General features: G+C 57.2%; 1 protein-coding gene across 8 annotated transcripts; it reads left to right on the forward strand.

The window, feature by feature from the left end:
* Positions 1 to 2,198: 2,198 nt before the first annotated feature.
* On the forward strand, positions 2,199 to 27,119 carry MTHFSD (methenyltetrahydrofolate synthetase domain containing). 8 transcript variants are annotated; one of them, XR_007136204.1, is made up of 9 exons: positions 2,199 to 2,278; positions 5,465 to 5,568; positions 6,216 to 6,329; positions 8,259 to 8,372; positions 10,984 to 11,074; positions 14,854 to 14,966; positions 15,152 to 15,277; positions 20,877 to 22,188; positions 26,780 to 27,119. XR_007136204.1 is itself a non-coding variant. In XM_047789435.1 (9 exons), the coding sequence occupies exons 1-9, from the start codon at positions 2,263 to 2,265 to the stop codon at positions 26,822 to 26,824; spliced, it is 945 nt and encodes a 314-aa protein (XP_047645391.1). In that variant the 5' UTR covers positions 2,199 to 2,262; the 3' UTR covers positions 26,825 to 27,118. The 8 variants fall into 8 exon arrangements, 6 of the variants coding, with proteins under 6 accessions (XP_047645391.1, XP_047645390.1, XP_047645387.1 ...); XR_007136203.1 differs by lacking the exon at positions 26,780 to 27,119 and adding an exon at positions 22,356 to 23,843; XM_047789435.1 differs by having other exon boundaries at positions 20,877 to 21,098; positions 26,780 to 27,118.
* The last annotated feature ends 336 nt before the right edge of the window (positions 27,120 to 27,455 follow it).

A 27,455-nucleotide genomic window follows, 5' to 3' on the forward strand; every position in this document is an offset into this window, starting at 1 on the left:
CCAAGATGGGGGTGAGGACGGAGAAGAGAAGGAAAGTTATTGGAATGTAGTAAAATGAGGACAGTTGCTGAATCTATGAAATGTGGGTATTCACTGAGTATTATTCTTGCAATTTTTCTGTAAGATTGACATTTTCCAAAATTAAAAAAATGGGAGAAAAACACCTTCATTACTCTGGCAATTAAAAAAGGCTTGCGACACAAAGTGAACACCGTTCCATAGAAGGAAATTTCCACATTGCAAACCCTAATGTGGAGGCCCAGTGTGGCCCCCAGGGTCCCCTCTTCTTGTGTTCTGGAAGGTTCTGAAAACAATCCTGATTGTCTAAGGAGTTCATCCATCTTCATAATTCAAGCAATTGCCACAATGAATACCATCAAAATCGCAAGAAATCAACCGATTCCTGCATTCCGTAGCAGATGTTGGAAACCAGAATGTTAAAGCGAAGTTACCTGCATGCCTCTCTCTTCTGCCCATTCCACCCATGTCCACACGGTCGCCCTTCTCCCTGTTGCTCTGCAGTTGGTTTGCTTACGATGTCTCGTCGGTTGAGGCTGCTGTAGGCTCTAGTAACAAGCACCCCACGTCTCACTGACTTCAGCTGGGCATCACCCAGGAGCCTGGATTTTCAAAGCATGCCTGTCCTGTCACCTTGGCAGCGGCAGGAGAGGAACGTTCTGCCCTGGAAGTGTGTCCAAGGTCAGAAGTGACACGTGTCACTTCCGTTCACACTGCCTTGGCCTGAGCTGAACACATGGCCCCAGTACACCATGGGCTGGGGAAGTGTGGTCTTCTCTGTGCCCAGGCAGATGGGCAAGCTGACATTCATTTAGTGGCCTCATGTCTGCCATACATGCCCTACCCACCCAGGCAGCTGGCGACCCTGCCTTGTTTCTGTCTGCAGCCCCCGTGCTTTGCATGGTACCTTGGAGCATAATAGGTGCACAAGAGGTGTTTACTGAATGAATGTATGACTTTTCCAAAACCTTCCTCCCTAATCAGTGAGGGAAAAGGTCATGCATGCATACCGGGTGCCAAGATGTTCTACTCCTGACATCTCATTTAATCGTCTTTTGGGGTAGGTACTGTTAATGTCACCATTGTACAGGTGAGGAAACAGGTCTAGAGATCTTAAATAACTAACACCCAACTCACTTCAGCTACAAGTGAGGGAATCAGAATCTCGTAACTCATTACTTTGCTGCCTCTTTGAGATTAGGGTTACGGTCTTGGAAATTAGAGGCAATTTAAAAAGTTAAAATAGAAATATCTATATAAAATAGTCTATATGGAAATATACGTTTATATAGTTTCAAAACCATATATACACACAGTAGTCACAGTAGTGTATTCACGAAGGCTTCTGAACACATGACTCAATGTCTATGAAATTTAGCTTTTTATACTACCAACTTGCAAGCCTGTAATTAACCCTGTGGCGTACAAGGATTCAAAATCAGAGCCTGCAGAAAGCAGACTGCTCCCTGGGAGGTGCAGACAGGGCTTTGATTGTAGGACAGGGCAGGGAGAGAGAGAGGTGAGGAGACCCCGCTTTTCACGGAGATTGCAGACTGTGGGATGGATGTTCTGGGCCCCCGGGAATCACCATCCGACCTCAAAGTGACCACGGGTGCCATGGCGACGAGAAGCGAGGCTCCAGGGGGGCCTGTACAGGATGGACTGAAGCCTGGAAGCACAGAGCAGCTCCCCAGGCGGAGGGGACTCTTCTAGCTTTTCGGGAGCCAGCCTTTGTTGTTATTGAACTAGTCATACTTTTCGGAATTGTGTGTGTGTGTGAGGATAGTGCCGGGAGAAGTCGAGGAGCAGAAAACAATGCCGCGTGTCACGTCTAGCGTCTCAGAAGAGAGGAACCGCATCATGGACGAGGAATCCAGGCGGCGTCCAGGAAGAAGGCAGCCCCCTGGGGAACCAAAAGAGGAGGTGGGTGTGTTCGAATTGGCAGTGGGCGCTGAGAGGCCAGGGGCACTGGACAGCCCAGCCACACCCCGCAACGCCCCGCAGACGCCTGCGGGAGCAGGCGCTCAAGACGGTTCCGGTCCAAGACCAAAGGCTCAGGGTCGCGGAGTTGCACGCGCACGCGCCCTGCAGAACGTTCCCACCAGGCCTCCGCGGCGGCGCCACGCCCCTCAACCCCCCCCCCCCCGCTGCAGCCAGTGCGCAGGCGCGGGGAGAACGCGCGCGGGTGACGTCATTTGGAGCCGGACTCCGCCGGGGAAGGTGTCGCGCTCTGACGGCGTCGCCATGGAGCCGAGCGCGGGTGAGCCGCCGCCGAGGGGCTCACCTGAGAGACGCGCGCGGGGCGCGGAGGGGCCGCCCGGGATGCGGCAGAGGGCCCGACAGAGGCAGGCGGGGACTTGGAGAGGCAGGCGGGGTCGCAGCGGGGTTTGGAGTTGACCCTGCGGCGTGTGAGGACCGGACGCCCAATCTGGTCGGTGGACCAGGTGGGAAAAGAGCTAGGAGGGCTGTCTTGCGGGCACCTGGTGGTGTCCTTGCGCCCCCGTGAGATCTGCCTCCCGTGTCGTCCGCGGCAGTGGAGGCTCGCTGCTCTTGGCAGGGCAGGCCTCGAATTAACCGGAACGCTGGGACGTTGCACCACCGACCTCTTAACGACCGCTTTCCGAGATCTCGTGGCTCTCCTAGGTCCTGGGGAGGCTCGCCCCAGAGCCCCCGAGCTTTGGAAATTGATGGCCGGGTTGCCGGGCAAAGCTGTTCCTACCCAGGGTCTGTTAAAGGCGGGAGCAGCAACTGTGAATAACCCCCTCCTCCCTTCCTGCACGGGCGGCACGTGAACAGCGCAGTTAGCAGGTGCTGAGAGTTTAGGGAGAGGGGTAACGAAGAGCTGGAGACGCCTGCTGCTCTCGGGACTGAGCTCTGGGCTAGAGGTTCAAGGAGGAGTGAGACCTGGGCTCACCTGATGGGCAGTTACAGAACAAGGTGCATTTCCACATTACTTTATGTCGCCTTTTATCATCTTAATCCTTTCCCACGTTTTGGTACCTTTCCAAGGGCAAAGGACCTGCCTTTTAGTCTCCCCCTCCCTCACAATTAGCTCGTTGCTTTCTAAATGGGAGTAAGCGCCATGTTTGTGATTAATGGACCCCAGAACGAGGGACCCAGTCCTTCCATGCCTTACGTCGCACACAGCCTCCTGCATGGTGTTGGGGATGGCGTGGGACCTCTGGGTTGTTAGTGAAAGTGGTAAGGTCATGGCCTTGTAATAGTTGGTCAGTGTAACGGCTTTCATTTGAAAAAGCAAGTGGGGAGGGGGCTCTGGGCTCCTCCTGTGGGAGGTTCCTAAAGGAGGGATGTCTGTCTGTGACCTAGCGCTGGGAGAGTGCTTTCTGGGCGGGCGAAGGAAGGGAGGAGAGGAGACACAAAGGCCTGAAAGAACAGGGGGGGCGGGTATGTGGGGCCAGAGACCAATAGTGGTGGGATACTTTTTGGATGGAGGAGAGGGTGAAGTGGCCAGCAGGGCTTTGCAGCTCATCCCATACCCTGTGCCAGGGATCCCTGGGGCACTGGAACAGCACGAGGGGACACTTCCTGGGGGTGGGGCGGAAATTGGACCTTGAAAAGAGAGTTTGCCTGAGGGACAGGGAGTAGCACAGACTTTACCGAAGGAAGTAACAAGCCAAGCACTAGAAAACTGCCCACATGGCCCTACTCGGGCTGACAGCGTAGACCTGTGTCTTTGGAGCTGCGTGTTCCCTAAGTACCCTCGAATCTGCATTCTTGACGTCTGCGGTGGTTCAGAGGCACTGCTAGAATCAGGAGGCACTTAGTGTTCGCAGTGGACTCCAGGAGGCTCGGGTCTGGCTGTGAAGGGCCTGGTGTGGGTGCTCTTCCCAGGGGATCTGTGTCTAGCCTGAGGGCATGAGCAGTGGCACCCTTTGGCCCTGGTCTTTAACACCGTAAAAGGACCCTTAGCAGTTTGGCATACCGCTATCAAAGCGGGGGCGAGGGCTGTGAAAGCAGACATCAGTAACACGGTTGGGAACCCCTGTGGCCCATCCGTCTCAGTACAATTTCACCTGCCCCGTCGTGGAATACTGTGCAGCGGCAGAAAAGGGCAAAGGTGCCTTTTAGATACGACGCACGGACCTGCAGGGTAACGAGCAGATGGTGGTGGAGCTGACTGCGGAGCGCATCCTCTTAGGGAAGGAGGGTGCGGGGAGAATGCGGCGTCTCTTGGGAGAAGTCTGGGGTGCCCAAAGAAGGATTCACTGAAAGACACAGCTCCACTGATTCCGGGGGGGCGGGGGGGGGGGCAGCAAACAGTGAGGAGAAAGACTTTTCCTTATAGATGCCTGCCTATGTTTTAAAACTGCGTTTACAACAAATTAAGCTTTTGAAATGTAATATTCACATGACTCACAGCTACACAGTTGATAAATGGTTGTGGTGAGAAGCTGGCTGCCAGCCCTATCCCACCACGCAGGCAGGTGACTGCCACATTGCTCTGGCCATGAGGCTGCTCCCCTGTGTCACTTTTGAGCAGCTTCTGCTCATGTAGGGGAGACTGAGGTTGAACCTGTCCCCCTCTCCTGCCCAGCTGATGAGAGGTGCCCCGTGACACCACAGTGATTGGAAATAAACTTCTGGGTGAGGACAGGGATAAAATTGAGTGAATATTTTCAAATGAGCTTACACGAATGTGCTGATTTTATTTTATTTTTCCTTGCTTAGCTGGAAGCTGCTTTTTATATTGCTCCATGCCAGGAGGAGCACGTGGTTACTGATTTTGTTAGGAGTTCCCCAATCAAATAATTAAGGAATATTTGTTGCCTGAAAATTCATTCCCAAAGAGGGATCTGAAATAAAGATTCACACGGTGAAGGGGATTGTAGCTGGGGAACCAAGATAGTAGCTGGCTTACGAGTCGCTGAGGTTTAGGGCAAGCGAATGGGATACCGTCGTGGGGCTGAAGTGACCATAGCCCTCTTGCGACTGATGGGCGAGGCCGAGAGCAGGGCCTTGACTGAGCCCACCTCCCGCTCCAAAGGAGGACCTAGGGCTGCCTGGGCCATGGCTTCAGCTGTGTTTGTTCTGCCACCACAGATTCGTAGAACTAGCTTCAGACCCTTGGGTTATGTTGATTTTACTCTGTGTTTGGACTTTAGCAGTTTGCTGAAGAATGGAACTCATCACTGACCCTGGTTTTTTTTTTTTTTTATTTTATTTATTTTCCCACTGTACAGCAAGGGGGTCAGGTTATCCTTACATGTATACATTACAATTACATTTTTCCCCCAGCCTTTCTTCTGTTGCACATGAGTCTCTAGACATGACCCTGGTTTTTCCGCGCAGGGATCAGAAGCCCTGGGTGCGTCTGCTGGTGGCGGAGCTGCGGGCACAGCGGGAGCAGGCGGGCGCTGGGCCCGGGGCCGCTGCTCTTTGGGCTTCCTGTCTGTGTGTTCATCAGCCACATCCTTTGTTGCCGCAGGTGTTTCCAAACAGGACATTCGTGAGCGGATCTGGGACTACATGGAGTCACAAAACTTAGCCGATTTCCCCCGGCCTGTTCATCACAGGATTCCCAACTTCAAGGTACGGCAGCATTCCTGGAGCGGCCACGAGGAAAGCCTGGTATCCTCCGCGGGTCCCAGGGGCGATGCAGTTATTGTCCTGCTTCACGGCGGGTTTGAACTCGGTGGCCAGTGAGCGGTGTGAAATCCAAACCAGCGGGCTCTGAAAGGTCCTGTCACTTCACCTCTCGCCGTGAGGTGTTTCTCCCATGCGCCTCTCGCCGTGAGGTGTTTCTAGGGCTCCCGCTCCTTTTGCTGCAAGGAGGTATTTCTCATGGTGGAGGCACGCGATGGCTGTGGTGCCTCTCACACAGTTGGCTCCCTAAGGCCTGACGTGCCCTCAGAGGGAGCCTCAGCCAGAGAGACTGGCTTCGCAGCCCTTTGTACCCTGACTGTTTCTTAGACCCCAGGCCTAGTCGTGGAATTGGCTCCCACACCTTTCTGGGTGAGATGCTGGAGCGCCAGGCTGTGGGCGGCCCAGGGTCAAGGCCTTTTGGTAACGCGCGCTTGCGTTTAAAAACAGGGTGCTTCCCGGGCCGCCGAGCACTTCCCGCGTTTGCAGGTGTTCAGAGCGGCCAGAACCATTAAAGTCAACCCTGATGCTCCCCAGAAAGGGGCCCGCTTCTTCGTCCTCGACGTAAGTGCGCCTCTGTCTCTCTGCCTAAGCAGGGCTCCTCCCTGGCTTGCCAAAACATCAGAAACCTCGAGGTTTTTGCCCGAACACAGGAAGTTAAAGTGGACCCCGATAAACCGCTGGAAGGCGTCCGGCTGCTGGCGCTGCAGGTAATCCCATTTCCTGAGCAGCGCCCTGGCCCTGACGGGCCCACCTTCCCCAGGGGGCTGGCACGTGTGCACAGGCCTGCGTCTGACCCCCTCGGGTGCAGAGAGTGTCCTTGGGCTGTTCTCTCCAGGACAGTCCAGAAGCCTTTGGTTGTTGTCAGCCAGCCAGAAGTCCCGAGCGTGTCTGAATTCAGAGAATAGTCTTTGAAACCATGACCTTGAGGCATCCCAGTGCTCATGTGCTCCTGGGAAGAGAGTGATTACAACATGTGTATTTTCTCTGCTACCTTGTGATGCTGTCATTCCTTGAGACTTGACAACCCATGAGTGAGAAATCTGATAAATGAGCCCCCACTTATGCGAATTACAAGTGTCGCTTAACTTACATAAAATACCCCCTCTCCAGGGTTGCTTTCATTTATTGTAGTTTAATAAGTATAAACATAAAACCTGGCATAAATTTTACTGCTCGCAGCTCTTATGCAGCTTACAGTTGCATACCAAAATAAACATGTAAATTAAATAAAAACAGACCTATAAAAGCAGTAACATTCAGATGCCGGCCCTCACTTGATGTCATGGCCGATGCTGTTTGGCCGAAATGAAACCCTGTTGACAGTGTGCGTGTGACAGCAGCAGTGCAGGGTCCGCGGGGTTCTGCCTTCTGCCACCGGACTTCAGGTGGTGACTCATTTTCCCCACAGCTCCTGAGAAGCCCGCATCTGGGGCGAGGCGGGGGGGGGGGGGGGGCGCTGCATCGTGTGTAGGGGAGCGCATCCCCCTGCAGGCAGGCTGGTGGTACGTGTGGCCACAGACCACGTGTGGACGCAGCTTCCCCACCCCCACCCCCCAGACCTTGGTTGGGTTTAGAGCCTCTTCATAGAAAAGGCCTTAACGGAGCTCTGAGAGACTCCGCTCCGCAGGTTCCGCTCGTGTACAGCCATGGGGGGAGCAGAGCAGCGTGCCGCGTCCCTGGGTCTGGAGGCTGCCGGCAGAAGCACCTCTGTCACCCGCAGAAGGAAAGGGGCCCTTGCTCGTTGCTTGGGCCGAAAGACCCTTCTCGGGGTTGAAAACCTTTCAGGAAGCCAAACTGGTTTTATAGGTCTTTTATTGGTCTCAGGCTGCCATCTCCTGCACACAAAAGTAAAATATGCTATTTTTTACATGAAAGAGCTTATAAATTTTCTGATTTCTCATGGGCCACCCATGTGTAATGTATGATCTGCAGTGTGCCCTTGGCTGTGGTTTTGAACTGCCCTGTGCATCGGGTCCCCAGGTGGGCTTGTGAAAGTAGGTTGCTGGGCCTGCCCCCGAGCCACTGATCCTTGCTGACCGGTGCCCAGGGGCTGCTGGCCAGGCCCACTCTGAGAACCTCTGCTCTGAGCCTCACAATAAACATGTGAGGACTCACTGGAAGAAAGGGGCTGTTGACACAGGTCAACATAAAACACCAGTTGTAGTCAGCACTCAGCTCTCAGTGCGGTTTATTGTGCAGCAGGTTAGACGCAAGTGCGTGAGGGAGTCGTGTCTTAAATGTGGCCCTGCAGTGTCGGCTTCGGGTTCAAACATCACCGTGGCTGTATGGTGCCTAGTTAATGCTGGAAGTGGGGGCCACAGGAGAGTGGCGGCTGAAGATCTTAGGAGGACCGATGTTCCTTTGGGTTTGCACTGTTCTCACCTGTGACGACTTTGGGATGGCGAGGAGAGGAGAATTAGTGAGTTTTATGCCCCCCTTACTCTGAGCCAGGGTAGAGGAGCTGCTGTAAGGAAAACTGCCTCCTGTTATTCTGCGGGGTTTGCACAATACCTTATCTCCGTGGCACAAACCCCAAAGTGCAGACGATAGGAACCTGTTCCTGAAACATCAAAACATACGCAAGAAAATTCCCTTGTTAGATTCTGTAATTCATTGACTCTCTTTTCTTTTAAAAGAGCAAAAAAACGTTGTTGGTTCCAACACCACGACTGAGAACGGGGTTGTTTAATAAGATCACACCACCCCCCGGGGCAACTAAAGACGTCTTGAGGAAGTGTGCCACCTCTCAGGTAAGTTCGAGGAGCCACCCCAGCCACTGGGAAGAACCAGTCTCAGCTGTGACTTCCGGTGAGTTAGAACAGCGCAAATCTGCCAGGGTTAATCTGTGTTTAACCAAGCCAAATAATGAGTGATGCTGAGGTATTCGGCAGTCTCGCCTCTGCGGGAGCCTAGTAGAGCAACTGCATGTACCTCGGTTTTTCTCGGATTGTCAATTCCCTGTGAAAAAGAAAAGGGACAGCCAAGTTTCTGGTCGTCTGGCGCCCTCTAGTGTTCACTTTTGGTGCCATTCAGTGTCAGTAGCGTTTTCTCAGATGCCACCAGAGCAGAAGGGGACACAGGTGGAGTTTCTAAAGTATGTTCCGTTGGAAATTGCCTTACGAACTGCTGAAGTCACAATGGCTACGTAGTTTAGCAGTATCATTTTCTCCACAGCCTCACAATGTCCTAAAACAAATGTGTAAATATTACCTTAAGGTGCCTTAGAGTGGAATCTGTCTACTATTTTATAGACGAAGAAATAAAATGTGGTGACTTTTTTTCAGAATTGTAGAGTTTACCCAAGGTCATTCAATTCCAAATCTAGTGCGAAGAAGAAACAGGGCATCGGGTATTCCTTTTTAGGGGAGATTTTCCACTTTAGTGTGTAAGAAGTGAGTGCTTCATTGTTATTTATCATATTTATAATATAATAATCTGTCTTATTGCAAAAATAGAATTTGGTATGGCATATGAAAATATATGCAATAAAGTAAGATAATAAAACATGTGTAGAAACAAGAGCAAAGGGAAAATAAATGTAGACGAGCAAGAGCTAACCCTAGTTTGGTTGCCGTTCAGCACGCCCACCGGTGACCCTGCACTTGGCAGATTTGGCCCAGCCTGGAGCCACACTTCCGAGAGCCGGCAGGGAATGTGATGGTTATAAGTCATTGGTTCGGACAGTAAGGGAAGCCGTCTTCCTGGTGTTGAGGTCGGGGTCAGGTGTGGCCGTATTGCTGCTCTGGTGGTCTGTGTCACCCGTAGCAGCGTCCTGCTCCCTGTCTGAAAGGTGACCGGCATGCAGCTCGTTGCCATGAGTCCCTGTGAAGCGCTGGCACTGGCTGGCCTCTCGCAGCCACCCCTGAAAGTACGGCCTGGCCAAGGGAAAGCCAGACCAGCTTTCGCGACCAAACTGGGAGATGGATTGAACAGTGTTTGATCTCTTTAATCCTAATGTTATGTGGTCGTGGGTGTAAATCAGAGATCCAGTGTCATGAACCTCAGCAAGATCGTCACTTCCTTTGTGGCAGAGGGAACGAATGGAGAAGCGGAGAACGAGTCTCAAGGCCACGTCTCGTGTGGATGCACAGGCAGCGTGGTTGTTATTTACTGACTGCTGCCACCGTCGCCTGGGAGAGTGTGATGTCACCTTACTTCTTGGCAGACAGATCTCTGAGTTTGTCCCTCCACCCCTGCTACTGTCACGCCCCAGCCACCTGTGTCTGCTGCTGTTGCCTTTGTATTTAGTCTTTACTCGGGGGTGTTGTGGCAGCCCCCCCAGGGAGCAGACAGAAAGCTCTCTTAACTGCACCCTGTGTCCCTCTGCCCACCTGGTGACTCTTGGTTAAGTGGAGCGTCCGGGAGACTCCTGGCTGCTCACGCCCTGTGTGATCAGACCCGGCCGGCAAGGCTGACCCACCGAGAGGAGAGGAGGCCTGACAGGTTACAACACAGAGGAGCCACGCAGGTGTCCACTCAGCAAGGCTGCCAGGCACCAAGTCCTTGGCAACGGGCTCGGGGACCCCGGCCGTGGGCCCGAGGTGCCTGCCTACGCGGCCGCTGTGAGCTTAGGGGCGGGTAGGCTTTCCCATGGTGGGGGCACTGTGCGCCAGTGGCTGTGGTTTGATTCTTCGGAGGCCCCAAGCCAATCACAGCCCTGATCCTGTGAGTGACTTGTCACGTGTCAGTCGACAGGGCCTCGTACCACGTCCGGTTCCTCCTGCAGGGCACTGTGCCGCACAGCCCCTGGCGTCTGCTCAGTGTCCTCGGGTTCCCTGTGGCTTGTGTGCACAGCCCGGCCGCCGCAGCCCCCCTGGGCCTCCGCATAGGCCTCTGCTGGCGTGAGGGACTGTGCCCGCGCTGCTCCTGGGTGGAACAACGCGGTGGGAGTGACCCGCCGTTCGTTCGCGCGGAGAGGCCTCCCGTGTCTCCCGTGTCACATGTCTAACGGCCGTGTCTCACGTGCTGGACGCCTTGTCTGGGCTCTGCCACGTCGCTGCAGCCCGGCAGACGCGGCAGCGCTGGTGGCCCTCCCTTCCAGAGCACGAGGCTGCCGCTCCCTGGGTCCCGTCCTGCTGAGGCCGCAGGCAGAGAGGGGTCTGGACCCGGTTGCCCGTGACTCCGAGCCTCTGTCCTAGTCCCCGTGCTCGTCTGTCTCCCGGGGCAGAGGGTGTGCTGGGTCGTCCGGGGTGAGTGTCTCCCTCACTGCGCTGTCCGTTCCTCCTCGCGTCTCTCTGCCGTGGTCCTGAGCCGTCGCCTCCGGCGGCCGGGGGGCTCACTTCCCCGGGGAGGTTCGTCAGGCCCTGCGGGCGCCTCCCCGCGGGCTCCAAGCGGGCACTCAGGCCGCGTGTCTGTCTGCAGGGCGTGAGGAGCTACAGCACTCCCGTGGGCTTGGAGTCCAGGCTCCTCGTGGACTTGGTCGTGGTGGGCGCCGTGGCTGTTTCTGAAAAAGGTAAGACTGAGAGCAGAGCCTCTGGATGTGACCGCTTCCCCGCCGCCCGCTGTCCCCCGGCGCTGCGGCGCCGTTTGCATGTGGACGGCGGGTGACTTTGCGTTCGGGATTCGGGACGCGCGCCTGGCCTCCGCAGCTGCTGCCGCAATCCCTCCCTCGCTTTGAAGAATGAGCTCAGTTCCTCACTCTCCTGGCCCCACTCAACACCTTTACAGCATTTTTGCTTTTCTTAACGGGAAAAATAAAGTGAGTTAATCTCTCCAGGTGGTGAAAGATTTCCCTCCTGGTCTTAACTGAACTGGATCTGGATCTGTTTGCAGCGTGTCAGTAAATAGTTGGTTTTGGAGAGCCTCCAGTCAACGGGCAGATGCCGGGTTCTGCAGCCGGCTTTGGTAGTGAAGCGGCAGCCTCCTGCCAGCACAGGGTGTCCTGAGCCTGCCCGCGGGGCCTGGCTTCCCATGGCAGGCCGGTGAGCGCGGGCTTCCCGGGGGCCTGTTCCCTCTGCCCTGCTCCGGCCCAGGCCCAGGCGGGTGCTGTGTAGACACAAGCTGCTGATGGTCTGGCGGGATCGGCCCACCGCAGAGCTGTGCTTGCGCAGCGGGATTGGGATTCCCGCTCCCCCGGGAAAGCCTTCTCTCGCCTCCCGGCCGAGAGAAGAAACGAGGGAATGCCCTGAGACTCTCATCCCCCCACCTCTCCCTTTGAAAACTCATTGGCCAAAGCCAGGTTCTTCCTTCCAGAGAGGTTTCTAGTAAAGAGCTGGTGAGAGAGGCTCGAAAGCGTTCATCCAAACGCGGGGTGCTGTGCTTTTAAATGTTGGCCTTGAGTGTCGTCTCCTGGAGTTGGTTCTTTGCCCACTTGCGCTCTCAGCTGCCGTGTGAGTTGTGTGGCGTGCGATGCTGCGCTTCTTTATTTCCTGTCTCCCCTGTGATCCCGTTACAGGCGCTGCCCTTGAGGTGGCAGGTATGCATGAGCACACCTGTGCCCACTGGGTGCCAGGCGCCAGGCTGGCGCTGGGTGGGCTCTGCTTTGGGTCCTTTGTGGGTGGGAAGTGTAGGCACGAGAGTGAACGACGGTGGGACGTGCTCAGTGCTGGACACGCAGGGGCATGGATGGGAGTGGGCTCAGAGGAGGGACCCGCCAGCCTGGAGCAGGGCCCCCTTGGGAGGGACCTCAGGGCTGGCTCCTGCTGCCAGGTGTTTTTCAGGCAGGTGGGCCTGGATGGGGGAGCGAGTGGCGTGGCCACGCAGCATGGCCTTTTGGCGGTTGGGGCTGGCCTTCCAGGGGCCCGAGGCCAGGTGATGGGATTTGGGCTGTACTCTTGGCAACGGGAAATTTTTCGAAGACCATGAGGCGTTTTCCGTTTTAGCTCAGGATGTGTGAGGAAGAAGCCAGCGTTGTGTAAACGTCGTTGTCTAGATAACCCCGATTCAACGCAGCCACGTGCCCGTGTGTTTTAAGATGCGGGTAGCGCAGAAAGCACGACCCGGGCACGTGCCCTCTGCCTGTCCCCAGGGCCCACACGGGTGTCGGCCTCTGTCGTGTGAGACGCGGGCGTCTCGGGTGTTCCGTGTGGGGGCTGCACGCTCGCCCCGTTGCTGTGTCCTCACTGACAGTGCGCGTGCCCTGCGGCGGCGGCCGTGTCTCCAGGGCCTCTGCCCGTCTGCGCAGAGGTCAGCCTCCTCCCGTTCATCAGCCCTGCCTGACAGGCCCTCACGGTGGGTGTCTCCAGTGTTGGTTTCGGTCTTTCCCTTGCAGATAACGCTAGCATGTGGCATCTCTTGGTCTGCTCTGGGGGTACCTTTCGGGAGGGGGGTGCTGTCCAGGGGATGACTCCTGGGAGAGGAGCTATCAAACCAAAGGGTTTTAAAATCCTGATGGGCGCTCCCTTTGTGGCTCAGTGGGTAATGAAGTTGAATAGGATCCATGAGGATATGGGTTCGATCCCTGGCCTTGCTCAGTGGGGTAAGGACCTGGCTCTGCAGTTTCCTTGAGCTGCGGTGGAGGCCGGCAGCCGTGGCTCCGATTCAGCCCCGAGCCCGGGAACCTCCATATAGGCCGCGGGTGCAGCCCTAGAAAGCAAATACATACATACATAAATCCTGATCAGTGTTGCCAAAAAAATTTTTTTTTTTTTGCTATTTCTTGGGCCGCTGCCACAGCATATGAAGGTTCCCAGGCTAGGGGTCTAATCGGAGCTGTAGCTGCCAGTCTATGCCAGAACCACAGCAACTCGGGATCCGAGCCGTGTCTGCAACCTACACCACAGCTCACGGCAACGCCGGAGATGTTGCCAAATTTGGCATCAGAAGGGTGCCCACCTCACGTCCGCATGTCGTCTGCCCGCCTTTCTCCCTGCTGCCCTGTTAACAGCGAGAGTTACCCTGCCTCGGGTTTTGTGTCTGATAGTGAGCAGTGGTATTTGTGTTGCCTCCTGATCGCATTTAATCCGGTTGGGGTGGAAGGTGTCTCCTGCACCCCCGTCCATTCACCTGTCTCTCCTCTGCCCTCCCCCGGTTTGTTCATACCCTTTGCTGTTCTGCTGTTGACGTGTCTCTCTGGCTGCGTTGCGTGCCTGGTCAAAGGCTTCTCTCTGTAACGGAGCACGGCCAGGTCTGCGTCCTAGACGGACGCCTGGGCGATGGTGCTGCCGCGCTTGGTGGTGACGAGGTGTTGCGGACGTGAGAACCGGCCGGGCCGGGCGTCCTCTGAGAGCAGAGACTGGACTCAGCCGGGCGCCCGCAGTGAGCACATGTGTCCACCGTCTGGCATCCTTTTCTCCTGCTTGGCTTGTCCTTCAGCTTCAGATAATGAGTTCCTTTCTTGGGCCGCATCTGTGGATTTGCGAAATAGCGCTAGTGCTGCTTAAACCACCTCCTTCTGAGCGGCAGGGCTGTGCTGGGTGACTCCTCAGTGCCTTTACAAGGCAAGGCTGTGCCGTCTCACATCCATGTCCCTGATTTAGACTTTCGTTTTTAGGAATGTCTTCTTAGTCTTTTTTTTTTTTTTTTTGACTTTTTTAGGGTCGCAATCACGGCGTGAGGAAGTTCCCGGCCTAGGGGTCAAATCAGAGCTGCAGCTACAGAGCACATGGGATCCAAGCCACGTCTGTGACCTGCACCACAGCTCACAGCAATGCCAGATTCCTGACCCACTGAGCGAGGCCAGGGATCGAACCTGCAACCTCGTGGATACTAGTTGAATTTGTTTCTGCTGCACCACGACGGGAACGCCTGTTCTTATTCTTTTTATTTTATTTTTTAATTTTTTTGGTCTTTTCTAGGGCCGTTCCCACAGCATGTGGAGGTTCCCAGGCTAGGGGTCTAATCAGAGCTGTAGCCACCGGCCTACGCCAGAGCCACAGCAACACTGGATCTGAGCCGCGTCTGCGACCTACACCACAGCTCACGGCAATGCTGGATCCTTAAGCCACTGAGCAAGGCCAGGGATCGAACCCGCAACCTCATGGTTCCTAGTCGGATTCATTAACCACTGCGCCCTGACAGGAGCTCCTGTTCTTAGTCTTTTTAAAAACTACTCTTTCGTTACTTTGAAGTGTGACTCTTGCTAATGTAAACCTCACACAAATGCCGGCTCACTCTCCTTTGTAAAGCAGGGGTCTCCGTGTTCAGAAGGTTCCACGTTCACCGTGTGTTAGCCTCTTGTGCGCGTTCAGTGTGGCTCTTCCTCTTTAACTGCTCTGCATCCACGATGACAGGTCCATGCCTGCTGATCGCCCAGTCCCCACAGAGATGCTGACCCTCTGTGTTGCCTCTTAGGCTGGCGAATCGGGAAGGGCGAAGGCTACGCTGACCTCGAGTACGCCATGATGGTGTCGATGGGAGCGGCCAGCCAGGCCACGCCAGTGGTCACCATCGTCCACGACTGCCAGGTGCTTCCTGGAGGGCTGGCTCTCTGCCCTCGCTCCGGGCCACGGCGGGTGTGGCCTTCCTGGGTCGGGCTGGGTTTGCTTGGAGGCGCAGCAGCGAGGCCGTCGCTTGGTGGGTTTGCAGGACACCACCCTTCACCAGGCGGCGCCGCCTGCTGGCAGCCCCTCACCGGCTTCTGTCTGCCCAGGTTGTCGACATCCCTGAAGCGCTGCTCGAGGACCACGACCTCACCGTGGACTACATTCTCACTCCTACGCGCGTCATCGCCACGGGGTGCACGCGCCCCAAGCCAGCGGGCATCATCTGGTCCAAGGTGGGTCCCCTGGTGGCGTGGAGTGAAAGCACCAGCTCGCGGCTTTCGGGCACCTCCTCCTTCCGGGCTTTCTGCGTCTGGCACAGTGGCCGGCCCCGGCCCGCATGGCTGTGCGTTAGAGCCGCGGGAGCTTTTGCCCCACTCCGCTTCTGCATCCTCGTCTCCAGGCCTGGGCCCGGGCGTCTGCTTCTGCCAAGCAGGCAGGGTCAAGGTCTCCGCCACATAGAGCACGTGCCCACAGCAGGGTCTCCTCCGGCTGCGGGTGGTGGGACTCGACCATCTCCCTAGGAGGGCAGAGGCTTTGAATCCGCCTGCCGGCCGGTTTCCTTTCTGAGGGCTGTCTTCTGCCGTCCGCACCGCGCCTGGCCCTAAATCACCGTCTTTGCTTGTGCGAACCTCGATGGTCTGGCTGCCATCCTGCAGCGCCGCGCGGAACTAAGCGGGTAGGAGGCAGTGCCCAAAGCCTTGGTGAGCTGATGCCTTGGGGACATCATCTCCAGAATAGGCAGTGCCACCTGTCGGCAGAGTCCCAGCAGGAGCTGGGTCCCAGGAGCAGAGCTCTAGGTTCTGAGGCTCTCTGCCGGCAAATAGGCAGGGTTACTGACAAGACAGGAGAAGTCGTGCTCCATTTGGGTTGAGACTCTTGGTCAAATTAGCCTGTTGGTCCGTGGTTCGCATTCCTTAAACCTGAGTCATCCGGAACGAGGCACCTTCTTAGACGTGGGAGTCCACTGCTTCCACCTCCGAGGATAAGCCTGAAGGGGAAGCCCTGTACTGTCACCCGTCCCTGGACCTTCTCCCCGGATGCCTCTGCTGCTGCCGGGAGAGCCCTGAGGGGACACCCCGAGTGGGGGCGAGGGACCACGGGCCTGGGGAGATGGCTGGGGCGCCCTTCTTGAATGTTCAGATGCCCCTTCGGAGTCCCCGTCGTGGCTGAGCGGTAGCGAACCCAACTCGTGTCTGTGAGGACTCGGGTTCAATTCCTGGCCTCTGTCACTGGGTGAAGGATCCCGCACTACCGTGAGCTGTCATGTAGGTCACAGATGCGGCTCGGATCTGGCGTGGCTGTGGCGTAGGCTGGCGGCTACAGCCCTGATTCAGCCCCTAGCCTGGGAACCTCCATATGCTGAGGGTGCAGCCTTGGAAAGAAAAAAAGAAAAAAAAAATAGTAAAAAATTCCCTTGGCTTCTGCAGAGTTGAACCTACAACCTCCCTTTGAGTGGCGGCCAGTACGAAGCCACGGAGTGAGGTGGTTGTGCAGGGGGTGGGCACTCAGTCAGGGAGGCTGAACAAGAGGGGCAGCCACATCCAGGCTGCGGGCCCCCCCCCCACCCCCGGGCCAGCCTGCACCGCAGGTGGGAAGGTTCTCGGCCTCTCCTGGGGCGGGGGGATGTGGTTGCCTTGGTGGACAGCCGTGGTCGCACGCCGCAGGTTTTAACAGGGAGGATGTAAATATAGCCACAGGTTGGGCTCTCGCTTGTGTCAGGTGAATATCATGTCTCTTAGACGGCAGAAAGCCAGACTCAACCGCAGTTCCTGACGCCTCGGCCGCCCTGCTGTCCGCTTGTCAGGACCTCAGCTTCTCCCCCCTCTTTCTGGGGAGCGCTCGCCGTTAAGGAGGCCCTGGCAAGAATCCGCGGCCTTTCCAAGGCCGCTTCTCATCTTGGGCCCTGTGTTCTCAGTTCCGCACGGGCCATCTCTCTGCCGGGTGCTGTGAAGGTGCTGACTCTGCAGCTCCTGGGGTCTCAGTTTTGGCCTTGCTGCGTGTGCGGTCTGAGTGCCTCTTCATCGGCACTGGGGAGAAAGGCCCCAAGAGTCCCCCGAGGGTCTGGTGGGGGCGGGGGGAGAGCACGGGCCAGCAGTGGGTTACAGTTCTGTTCCGGGGGCTTCTGTCCCGTGTTGGTAAATCCTTGCGCGACGCTGCACCTCTGGACTCCTTATCACGTGAGGATCAGGATCCGGGAACTGGCCTCTTGTCTGTGTTATTGGGCTCGCTGGAATCCCATCTTTCTTCTAAACACTCCGCCCTCTTGTTGCGGCGTGAGTGCAAAATGTGATGCTTTTTTTTAAAATCATCGCTTGAAGATTGTGCAGCACTGGGTTCCCTGGCCTTTGCCCCCGCCTCTCACGACATGTGCTGCTGCCCCAGCCGACTCACCAGCCTGCCTTCGGGTACTTGGGACAGCGAGACGCTTCCACTCACTTTCTCTGTCTTGAGAGGCACGGGTGTGGGTTTTGCAGAAGTTGTAGTTCGCGTTAGAAACGCCGCTGGTGTTTCTGCCTTCGCCAGGACGCCTCGGGTTACAGGGCGAGCGCTTCCCTCCCCGCCCTGTCTTCCCCTTAAGTGAAGCGAGAGCCAGCGGGAAGAGCACCTCACCTCATGAGCCCTAGAGTGTGGCGGAGGTGAGGCCGGAGCTGCGGGTCTTCTTGGGTCGGCAGCAGATGCCTTGGGACTCCGATTTCCGGCTGGGTTGGAATTAGGTGTATGTCTACGGACAGGTTTTTAATTTAATCTCTAAAGGGAACATACGTTTATAAATGACCGCCATCTGCATGCTTCAGCAAAAAAGTGTGGCGCACCAAAAATAATCAGTTTTGCTTTATGCTCGCTTTTTAAATGGAATGATTAGTTACAAAAGGGCATACTTTTTTTTATGTTTAATTAACAAGCAGACTCTTTCATTTCATGTGGCACATGACAAAACATAGCAAATGTTTCTAACTGCCAGCCAGGAAAGAGAGCAGCCCTGCTCTAGCCCCACACGAGAGCCCAGCCCGTCCACTGGGCGCTCAGAGGCCTCCTGTCGGCTGTGCGACCACCGCCGGCCCACGAGGATCCTGGGGGTGGGCGCGGGCGTGGGCACCGACGCTGAGCTCTGTCGTTGGTTCGCCACCCGAGGGACATACCGCTCCTGAAGCCACGGGTTTTATGCAACAGCACGCTCGTGTGCGTTTCCATTGCCAAAGCCCCCTGGGTGTGTGCCACGCGGCCGGCGGTGCTGTGGATTGTCCCTTCGCAGCATGCCCGACGCTCTCCTCATCCTGCAGCTGATGGCAGTTTGTGCCCACGCCAGCTCGGGGTGAGGTAGCCGCCGGGGCCCCGCACCCAAGCATGGATCTCTGCCGCCTGCGTGCGGAGCCTTGCCTCGGGCTTTGTCCCCCTGAGAACACACACCTCTGCAGAAGCAGCCCCGTGCGCCCAAACCCTCCCGGGGTTTCTTCCCTTCGGGGGGTCCCCTTGCGGAGAGCCCCGCAGTGGCACCAGCCGACGTGTGGTGTTTAGCAGCAGGTGGCACTGGGTGGCTTCTGCTGCCGGCGCTTGGACGGGGTAAAGTTTAGTTCTTCCAAATAAGGACACAGTCGCACTTTTTCCTCTGATCGTCATTGCAGTTTTAAGTGCCAGACAGAGTGACTTAAGAAACCCTTTAGACCCTAACTACGGCCCGTTTAAATCTGCTCCTCAGTACTCCGGGAGAATGCCAGAATGTGAACTCCCTGAGAGGGCAGGCCAGGAACGTGGGGCTGCGTCGGCTGCATTGGGGTGTCTCTGGGCCCAGACCCTGCAGAGGACTGCGTGTAACCGCCTTCAGGTGACGCAGTTCAGGGGATGGCAGCAGGTCTCGTGCAGGAAAATGTCCTTTGGTCAGGAAGGCTGGCCCCTCTTGTGGGCGTCTCCATGGCAGACACATGGTTTCTGTTTGTTTTGTCAACAACGGGAGACAGAGAAGAAGGGAGGTTTTCTTGGCGTTTCAAGCCCCGAACCTGAGGGGACGAGTGTCCCGCCCCCCAGGCTGCTGCCCCGGCTGTGCCAGGGACAAAGCGGCATCTGGCCGCAGGGACAGGGCTGGCTTCCAGCGAGCCTTTGCTGCAGTGGAGAGAGCCGTCCGCAGAGCACAGGGGGAGGGGGCCTGGACGAGACCGGCGAGGATCGGGGCCTGCGGTTTGTGAGAAGGTCCTTGCTGGGCTTAGGTGTTTGGTTTCTTTAAGTTTCCCTCTAACTCATTGACTCTCCGCCTGGGGCCTGTGGGCCTCCTGTGTTTTTGAGGTCCGTGAACAGATGTTGGGAAACTGTACGTAAAGGTGTGGGGGAGACCTTCTTTGGGAGGGAACCCCCGTTTCTCTCCCGGGTCCCTGACACCCTGCCAAGGACAAGAGCCATCACCCTGAGTTACGTGTGGTTCTGAAGATGCTGAGGACGCCGGTGCTCGCTGAACTACCTCTTTCTGTGGAAAAGCCATGCCCGTCCTCCTGTGCTGGCCTGTGTGCTGACGCGCCCACGCCTGTGGGAAGCCGTGTTTGGACCATTGCTTGCCTCTTGGTGGATGATCACTTATGAGCTTCGTGCCCCAAAGAGGAGTCAGAAAACATCTCTAAAGAATGAATTATCCAAAAGTGCTGGGAGTTCCCAGGTGGCGCAGTGGGTTAAGGATCTGGCATTGTCACTGCTGTGGCGCAGGTTCGATCCCTGGCCCCAGAACGTCTGTACGCCATGGGCATGGCCAAAAACAAACAAACAAAAACTGAGCATGTCTCTCTGTTCCTTTTCCTTCGTGTGATTCCTTAAGAGATAAGAGCAGGTCTGCCCTCGGCTCAGCCTCCCGTGTACCAGCCCCCAGGACAGAGCCATGGGTGTCCTCTTGGGGCTGTTCTGTCACTTCCATTGCCATAAGTGCCCTGGGAATATTTGTGGGTGAATTTGGCCAAAAGGCCAGAGACGTCCTTTCTGCAGAGCCTGCTCCTTGTGATGGAATGTGGTGAGTGGCGCTCAGTGTTTTGTAGCTGGATGGCCCCTTGCTGGAAAGTGCTTTCAGTGGCGTGTTCTGTTTCAGATGTGCCTGCTTTGTGCTCTTTGCTGCGCTTTTTTGGGGATGTCTCCATGAGTTGGGCCTCCCGCGGGAGGGTAGGGAGGTGGAGGAGATCCCTGCGGTCCCCAGGGCCCCGTCAGAGTCCTCACCCCACCCGGAGGTGCCGGTTGGGGGAGGGCAGTGCAGAGGCAGAAACCTCCTGTCACCTTGGGCGCTTCCAGGCCGCTGCCCTTTGTGGTCCTCCGACCTCCCAGCAGCGGCCTCAGCGCCTCCCTCTGCACAGAGGGCCTCGCTTGTCTGCCTCCCGGGCCCCAGGAAGACGGAGAAAGTGTCCGCTTCCTGCCAGCTGCTGGGGCTTTTCGGGCAGACGCAGGGCGTGCCTGCGTCTTCCAGGTGTGTGTGTGGCAGCCGCCCCGGAGAGACTTTGATTTCTTTTCCTTTTATTTATTTATTTTTTTTATTTTTCCCCGTTTTAGGGCTGCACTCTCGGCACATGGAAGTTCCCAGGCTAGGGGTCCATTCAGAGCTACAGCTGCCGGTCTCCCCACCGCCACGGCCACGGCCACGCCAGATCCAAACCACCTCTGCGAGCTACACCGCAGCGTGTGGCACGGCTGCATCCTTAACCCCCGAGCCAGGCTGCGGGTGAAAGCGCCTCCTCGTGAACCCTGCGTCGGGTTCCTAACTGCCCGGCCTCCCTGGGGACCCCGTGACTTAGATTCCTCTTGGCTTGTGACCGGCTCATGGTCCCTGTGGACACCCCAGCAAGACCTGGGACTGCTTTGCTCTTTCAGATCAGCCATGAGATGATGCGGCAAATGCCAGTCCTCAGAAGCCTGCGCTGCCGAGAGGAGCAGGCTGGCAAGGACGTCACCCTCCGGGACGGGCATCGGCACCTTCCACGGGTCCAGGCTGCCCTGAGCCCCGGCAGAAGCCCGTGTGACCCACCCCGGCCGGAACCGGGCTCTGTGCCTTCCGACACTGTCTATGTTGGGAACCTTCCCCGGGACGCCCGGGTGAGTGAGCTGAAGCGGGCCCTTGGCGCTCTCGGCGTGGCCCCGCTGCGGCTCACCTGGCAGGGTGCGCAGCACAGGGCCTTCCTCCGCTACCAGGACCCGGCCGCGGCCCAGCACGCTGTCTCCTGTTTGCAGGGTTTTTGCCTGGGCACCAACACTGTGAGGGTGTCTCTGGCCAGGCAGCAGAGGGCCGGTGACCCAGCAGGTGGCCGCACTGGAGGGCCACACCCTGACCAATGCTCGGCCGGGGCTGCCCCGTGATGATACCCCCACCTGGTCCCCACCGAACCTCAGAGCCCGGCACAGAGGGACGCGGTGGGGCTGTTCCTGCAGCAGCTGCTTTGAGATCAGTCCTTCCCGGGAAGCCCTGCTTCAGTCGCCGCGGGCGACCCCGGAGAGACGTCTGCCCCCAGGGTGCGCCCGCCTTCAGGAGGAGGAGAGCTCCGTGGGCAGGTTCTGCTTCATCCTGCCCCTCGAGCCTGTTCCAGTCACAGCCCTGCTGGTTCCTTGGTTCAGGGGACCGAGTGAGCAATAAACACACAGGAACAAATGGTGACAGCAGTTAGGGGAGTCTGCTCCCTGGACTCGAGGGGCATGGGGGTGAAGGGAAGGTAGACGGAGGTCTCCTGCCCCCCTGACCTGGCACTGCTGGCGGGACGAGGTGCGTTCAAAGCACAGAAGCCAGGGGGCTCAGCCCCCTCGGTTCAAACTGCGTGCCGCATCTGAGTCCTGGTGTCGGAGACGGAGGCTGATCCAACGTGGACCCTCGGCTGTGCGACCTCACCTCTGTCCTCTCCTCACCCTTCCCGCCAGGCCTCTCCCTCCGGGGAGCTGCTCTGCCCTCGGCTCGCCGCCCCTGCCCGGCAGGAAGCTCGGTCTCTAGGAAATCCTGGCCTGGGAGGGTGAGTCGTCCCAGTCGGCGTCGCAGACAAGGCCAGACAGACGCTCGCACGCTCACTTGCCCACTGCCGTGTGCTTTCTGGGTCTTTTCCTCCGGCCCTCATTTCCTAAAAAAACAAGCTGGATTTTGGCTGAACCATGCTTTCTAAACAGAAGTGCTTTTGCAATTGATCCTGGGCAGAAAGTCAAAGTAAGCATTTAAGTGGAGATTTTATTTTTTTTTAAATGTATATGCATTGAAAATTTTTGGTTTTTCACAAGAGGGTCTTACTGAGTGTGTTTTAAGCCCATTTGAAGAAAATGTTCTCAAGGCCCTCAGACTCCCTTTGAAAAAGTATTTTCTCTTTGGTTTTACAGTGAAAATGCCATGGAGATTTTGGAAAGCGAATTGGTCATTCGATTCGCTTGTTAAATGCAGGCTCTTTCCATGTTGACATCAACAGAAGCAGGAGGTGGACTATTTCAGCACAGGCCGGGGCCTCTTGGCTCAGTCTCTCTCTGCCCGGCCTGTCCAGCCCCGTCCCACAGCTGGTTTCGTCTTGTCGCTTGCATTCGGCCTGGCTGTCCCAGGCCCTGGGACTGCCCAGCCCACAGTGGCGACCTGATGATCCGAACTCCTCCCTCCCGTGGGTCTTCCGCTTTTATCCAGAATGCCTCCTGTGTGTGACACGTTCTGGTTTTGCTGATGTGCCACCATCCAGGAGGACAGACCTGAGCCTGTCCCTGCCGTCGCTCCTGCCCTGCCCCAGCCGCGAGACCCAGGGGCAGGTAGACAGCAGCCCGGGAAAAATGCGGCTGTGAAGGGGCCTGTCAGAGCTGAGTGAGGCGGGGGCCGGGTTCGGGTCTCCCCCCACCGGAGAGGGCGGCGTGTCTGGGACCCTGGCGCCAGCGTCCTAGCCTGTCTCGTTGTGCACCTCAGGGGCCGTCCCTTCGGGTGGAGCCTGGTTGCTGGGTTTCCTGTCACTGCAGCCAGAATAAGCCACATGTATTGATACACGGGTCGTCTCACCGCATTCATCCTTTTGTGCTTGTGGACAGAAGGTTGGGATGAGGGCAGCGAAGACCAAGGGCCTGAGAGCCAGCTCCCCCCCACCCCATGGCACGCCTTCCACAGGCCTCAGGGCCGCCGGGAGGAGCGCCCCCTCGCACGCGGCTTGTCCTTCCCGAGGCTGTTGAGGATTTGTCATCGTCACCATTACACAACTCACACAGCCAGAGAAAGCGCTGGACAGCGAGCCCGGGCAGGGTGCTGAGGCCACACGAACCCCTCTGAGTGGAGCTGTGAGGCTGCCGGGGTCTCGTCCCGGCTGTCCCCGAGTGCCGCTGTGGCCCTGCCTGTGGATGTGCGGACGCTCTGGCCAGATCCGCAGCGGCTCCGTCTCCGGAGACCCCGCCTCTGCTCTGCGTGGGGCGCCCTGGGCCCTGGGCTGCCGTCAAGTCCTAGAGGCTTTCTGGGCTTCAGAACCACAGGGCTGGCTGAGCACATTGGCTTCTAAGGCCTGGCCGGTTCGCAGGCTCTGTTCTGAGGCTCACCGTTCCCCCATCACCTGGGTGGTTCTGTTTATCGAAGTCAAGGGACCCATTCTGGAAACGAGAGTGTCAGGGATGCGGAGCTGTGCCCTTCACCCCAGCCCTTTAGCCGCTCGTCGACTTGAGTCTTTCTTCCGAGCAGCTTTAAAGCGCCGCCGCGGGTAACGAGAGCGGAAGCACACGATCCAGCTGAGCGGCCGGGTCCCGCCGCCCGGTGCCGCCTCTGGCTTCCGCTTGTCTGTGGATGGGTGCAGCGATAGGATCTCCTCTGGATTTGCTGTTTGGAGGGCGAATAAAGCGGTTTAGATTTCTAAATCGTAGCGCACATCAAAGTAAAATCCAGGCCGACTAAATATCTGAACATAAACGAGAAGGAAGTCGGAGATAATGGAATGTTTCATAAAGTCGGGAGGGAAGGGTGGGCAAGACACCGCGCTGATGAAGGCCTGCAGGCCTGCGTCTCTCCTTAGCGGGTCGGGGTCTGGTGGGTGCGGGATCCTGCCGGGCCTCCAGGACGAGCTGTCTGCAGGTGCTTCTTCAGGCGGCAGCACCGGCCCGTGCGCTGCGTGCATCCTCGTTTCTGCGTCCTCTCCTGTCCCGCGGGTCACTACACGTGGGTGGTCTTACTTAGTGCGACTTGCTCATTTTCGGAGTGGTTGCAATGTGCTTTGCAACATGTGTCTCCTCCTTGGGAGATCAGCCTCTGGGCTGCTCCGCGCAACGCTTGGTGGGCCCTCGACACACACGCTGAAGCGTGTCGGTCCCAGTCCTTGTGTGGACAGGCATACCCCGTGTTCCCCTGGGCCCGGCCCCAGCTCCCCTCGGCCCCGCAGAGCGGCAGGCCCTGCTCTCCCCATTTCTGCGGTGAGAAGACCGAGGCCTCCCAGGAGGAAGTGGCTCTCCCCCCCCCCCCCCCCCCGCCGCAGCGACCCCACAGCCCCTTCTGGCAGAGCTGAGCCTAGCAGGCGTCCTCCCTTCCCGTCTCCGTCCACTTCTGCTCCCTTCCTCACACGGCGGCCCCGCTGGGCTGGAGGCTCCCTGAGGGCAGGGCTGCGTGTCCGATGGAGGAGAGAGTAAGAGTGAGAGTGGGCGGCCCTTCCAGACAGAAACAGCTGCTCTTAGAAGGTGCGGCCGGCTCGTGCGGGGCTCCAGGCTCAGGCAGAGAGACAGTGGGTGTTGGGCTGGCCTCTGCCCCTAGAGCCCTGCTGCTTCCCCTGCATTCCTCTTAGCCCTCCGCACCTGTGGGTCCAACCACCTGCGCATTTCGACTCCTGGACGCGGAGCTCGGGGATGCGGGGAGCCGATGTTCTCTAAAGGAGCTGAGCATCGGCGGGTGTGGGTATCCGCGGGGCCTCCTGGAAACAACCCCTCACTTCACTGGGAGACCAGAGAGACAACCCCGTCCTCCCCAGCCCAGCCTGCAGCCCCTCCGCTGCCGAGGGCAGGGTGGGGAGTCCGCCCTCCTAGACTCTTGGGGGAGGGGTCCTGCCCACAGCTGCCCTCCCATCGTCCTTCGGCCCTTTCCCTGGTCCGTCCAGTGGGGCACACACACCTCCCCTGAGCTGCTGCATAGGGAGAAAGGTGACGCAAGACCGCCAATAGGAAAGGCCGAGAATAAAGCTACCCAAGAAACAGAGCCTGTGTAACTGAAACCACAGAAGAGTTGGCATGTGGTGAAGAGACGCATTGGAGGAGAGATGAGGTGTCAGATGAGAGCAGCATTTAAAAAGGGAAGCAGTGGTCAGGGCCAGGGAGGGTAGACGAGGGCCACGTCCAGCTCCCTCCCACACCCACACCCCTAGCGGACAGCAACAGTCAGTCCCAGACGGCTTGCTGGCCAAGCCTGAGAAACCTTTCCACGAGATTTTAAGGAGCCAGGGCCAAGTGTTCTTACTAGGAATGAGATAACGCTGTCTGCCTTTTTGCCGAAGGAACAGAAATAAGGACCCTCCACCTTTTCTTCCCGGGAAGCGTCACTGCGTATGACCATCTGCCTCCCCCACAGGCTCCAGGAAGCACCTGGCTTGCCGAGGACTCTTCCAGGCCTTCGTTCTGAGTCTCACACCCCAGCCCGCAGTGGGCCTACCCGAGTGGGGATTGCCAAACTCACTTCCCTGTGTCTGCGTCTAATCCAACCAGGGTTCCAAGTGGAACAGAGAGCATGGACTCTAGTCACTGTGGAAGAAAACTCGCGTGGGGTGGGGGCTGTGGGAGTCTTCCTTCAGAGTACGTGTCACCCAGGGCCCTACATAAAAGCAGGAGAGAGGTCCGGGGTGTGTGTGCACGCGCGGTCCCGTCCCGTCGCGCGCTCTTTGATGGGCACTGCTGCCCCGAGCCCCACCTCTGCGGCCGAGGGCGGCCTTGGCTTCTCTCCGGGTGTCCTCCTCTGCCTGCCCCCTGATGGTGTCAGCTCGCCGAGCTGTTGTAAGGGCTGTGGAAGAGGTAAAGTGTTGCCCCAGAGGTCTTCGGGTCTCTCTGGGGAGAGGGGTCTGTGCAGCCTCTCGACTGTGGGCTGTGGGGCAGCTGGCTTCGCCCTGCCGGCTTGCACCTCAGCTTCTCGGAGCCTCTCGGACACCCGGTCATAGAGCCCAGCGCCCGCTATGAGGAAGCCCACGCTGCCCACGGAGAGGCGCCGCAGCCGAGAGCCGGTGCCGCCGCCTCACCAGCCTCCTGAGGGCACCTTCTCGGACGGGTCCCCCGGCCTCGGAAGGGCCGTCTCAGCCAGGGCCTCCTGGAGCAGACACGGGCTTTTTCCACGAGCCCTGCCCACAGTGCAGTCAGGAGTGAAATGAATGCTTTTTGCTGCTTTAAGTCTGGAGGGTGACTGGTTCTTCATTGATAATCGGTTGCATAATTTCATTTATACTATCATGTTAATAGGCAAATTATATAACGTGGAGCTCTCACTGTGGCCCAGTGGGTTAAGGACCCAGCGCCATCTCTTGGAGGATGCGGGTTTGATAACTGGTCTTCTTCAGTGGGTTAAGGATCCAGGGTTGCCGCCAGCTATAGCTTGGGTTGCAGGTGTCGCCTGGATCTGGCACTGCTGGGGCTCTGGTGGAGGCCGGCAGTTACAGCTCTGATGTCACCCCCTGCCCAGGAACTTCCAAATGCTTCGAGTGCGGCCGTTTAAAAAAAAAAAATATATATATATATATATATATATAATGTATTTGTAAATACACATATTACCAGAGATGTAATTTATAAATACAAATTTTATGTACAGATAAGTGAATATCTAATTTCAGCTCGTCCTACAATCTCTTGTGAGGACGTCCCTGTTCACAGACTGATAACTGGAGTCCCCAAGCTGCCCAGCTTTGGTAGCGAAGCCAGGAGGGAAGTTGTAGCCAGTTGTAGACTAAGCCAGTGTTATCCCTGGGTCTTCTGTCACTGAGAATCACCTTCACCTTGCCACCTACGCTAGAAAGAAGCCGACAAAACCAGGGGCACGCCACCTTCTGCAGCTCCACACCAGCACAAACAACCCCGTCCAAAAAGGGCAGAAGATTGAAACAGACAGTTCTCCAGAGAAGACATACAGACGCCCCAAAACACATGAAAAGGTGTTCAGCATCTCTCATCATTAGAGAAATGCACATCAAAACCACTGGGAGGTACCACCTTATCCCAGCCAGAATGGCCATCACCAAAAAGTCTGCAAACAGTAAGTGCTGGAAAGGGTGTGGAGAAAAAGGAACCCGAGCACACTGTGGGTGGGCATGTAAGTGTGTGCAGCTGCTGTGGGAAACAGCATGGAGATGCCTCAGAAAACTAAACATAGAACTACCATTTGATCCAGCCATCCCACTCCGGGGCATGACTCGCAAAGACACATGTACTCCAGTGTTCACTGCAGCACTATATACAATAGCCAAGACATGGAGTCAACCGAAATGTCCATCGACAGAGGAGTAGATAAGG

Source organism: Phacochoerus africanus, chromosome 8 (assembly GCF_016906955.1).
Source record: "Phacochoerus africanus isolate WHEZ1 chromosome 8, ROS_Pafr_v1, whole genome shotgun sequence".
Classification (NCBI taxonomy): Eukaryota; Metazoa; Chordata; class Mammalia; order Artiodactyla; family Suidae; genus Phacochoerus; species Phacochoerus africanus.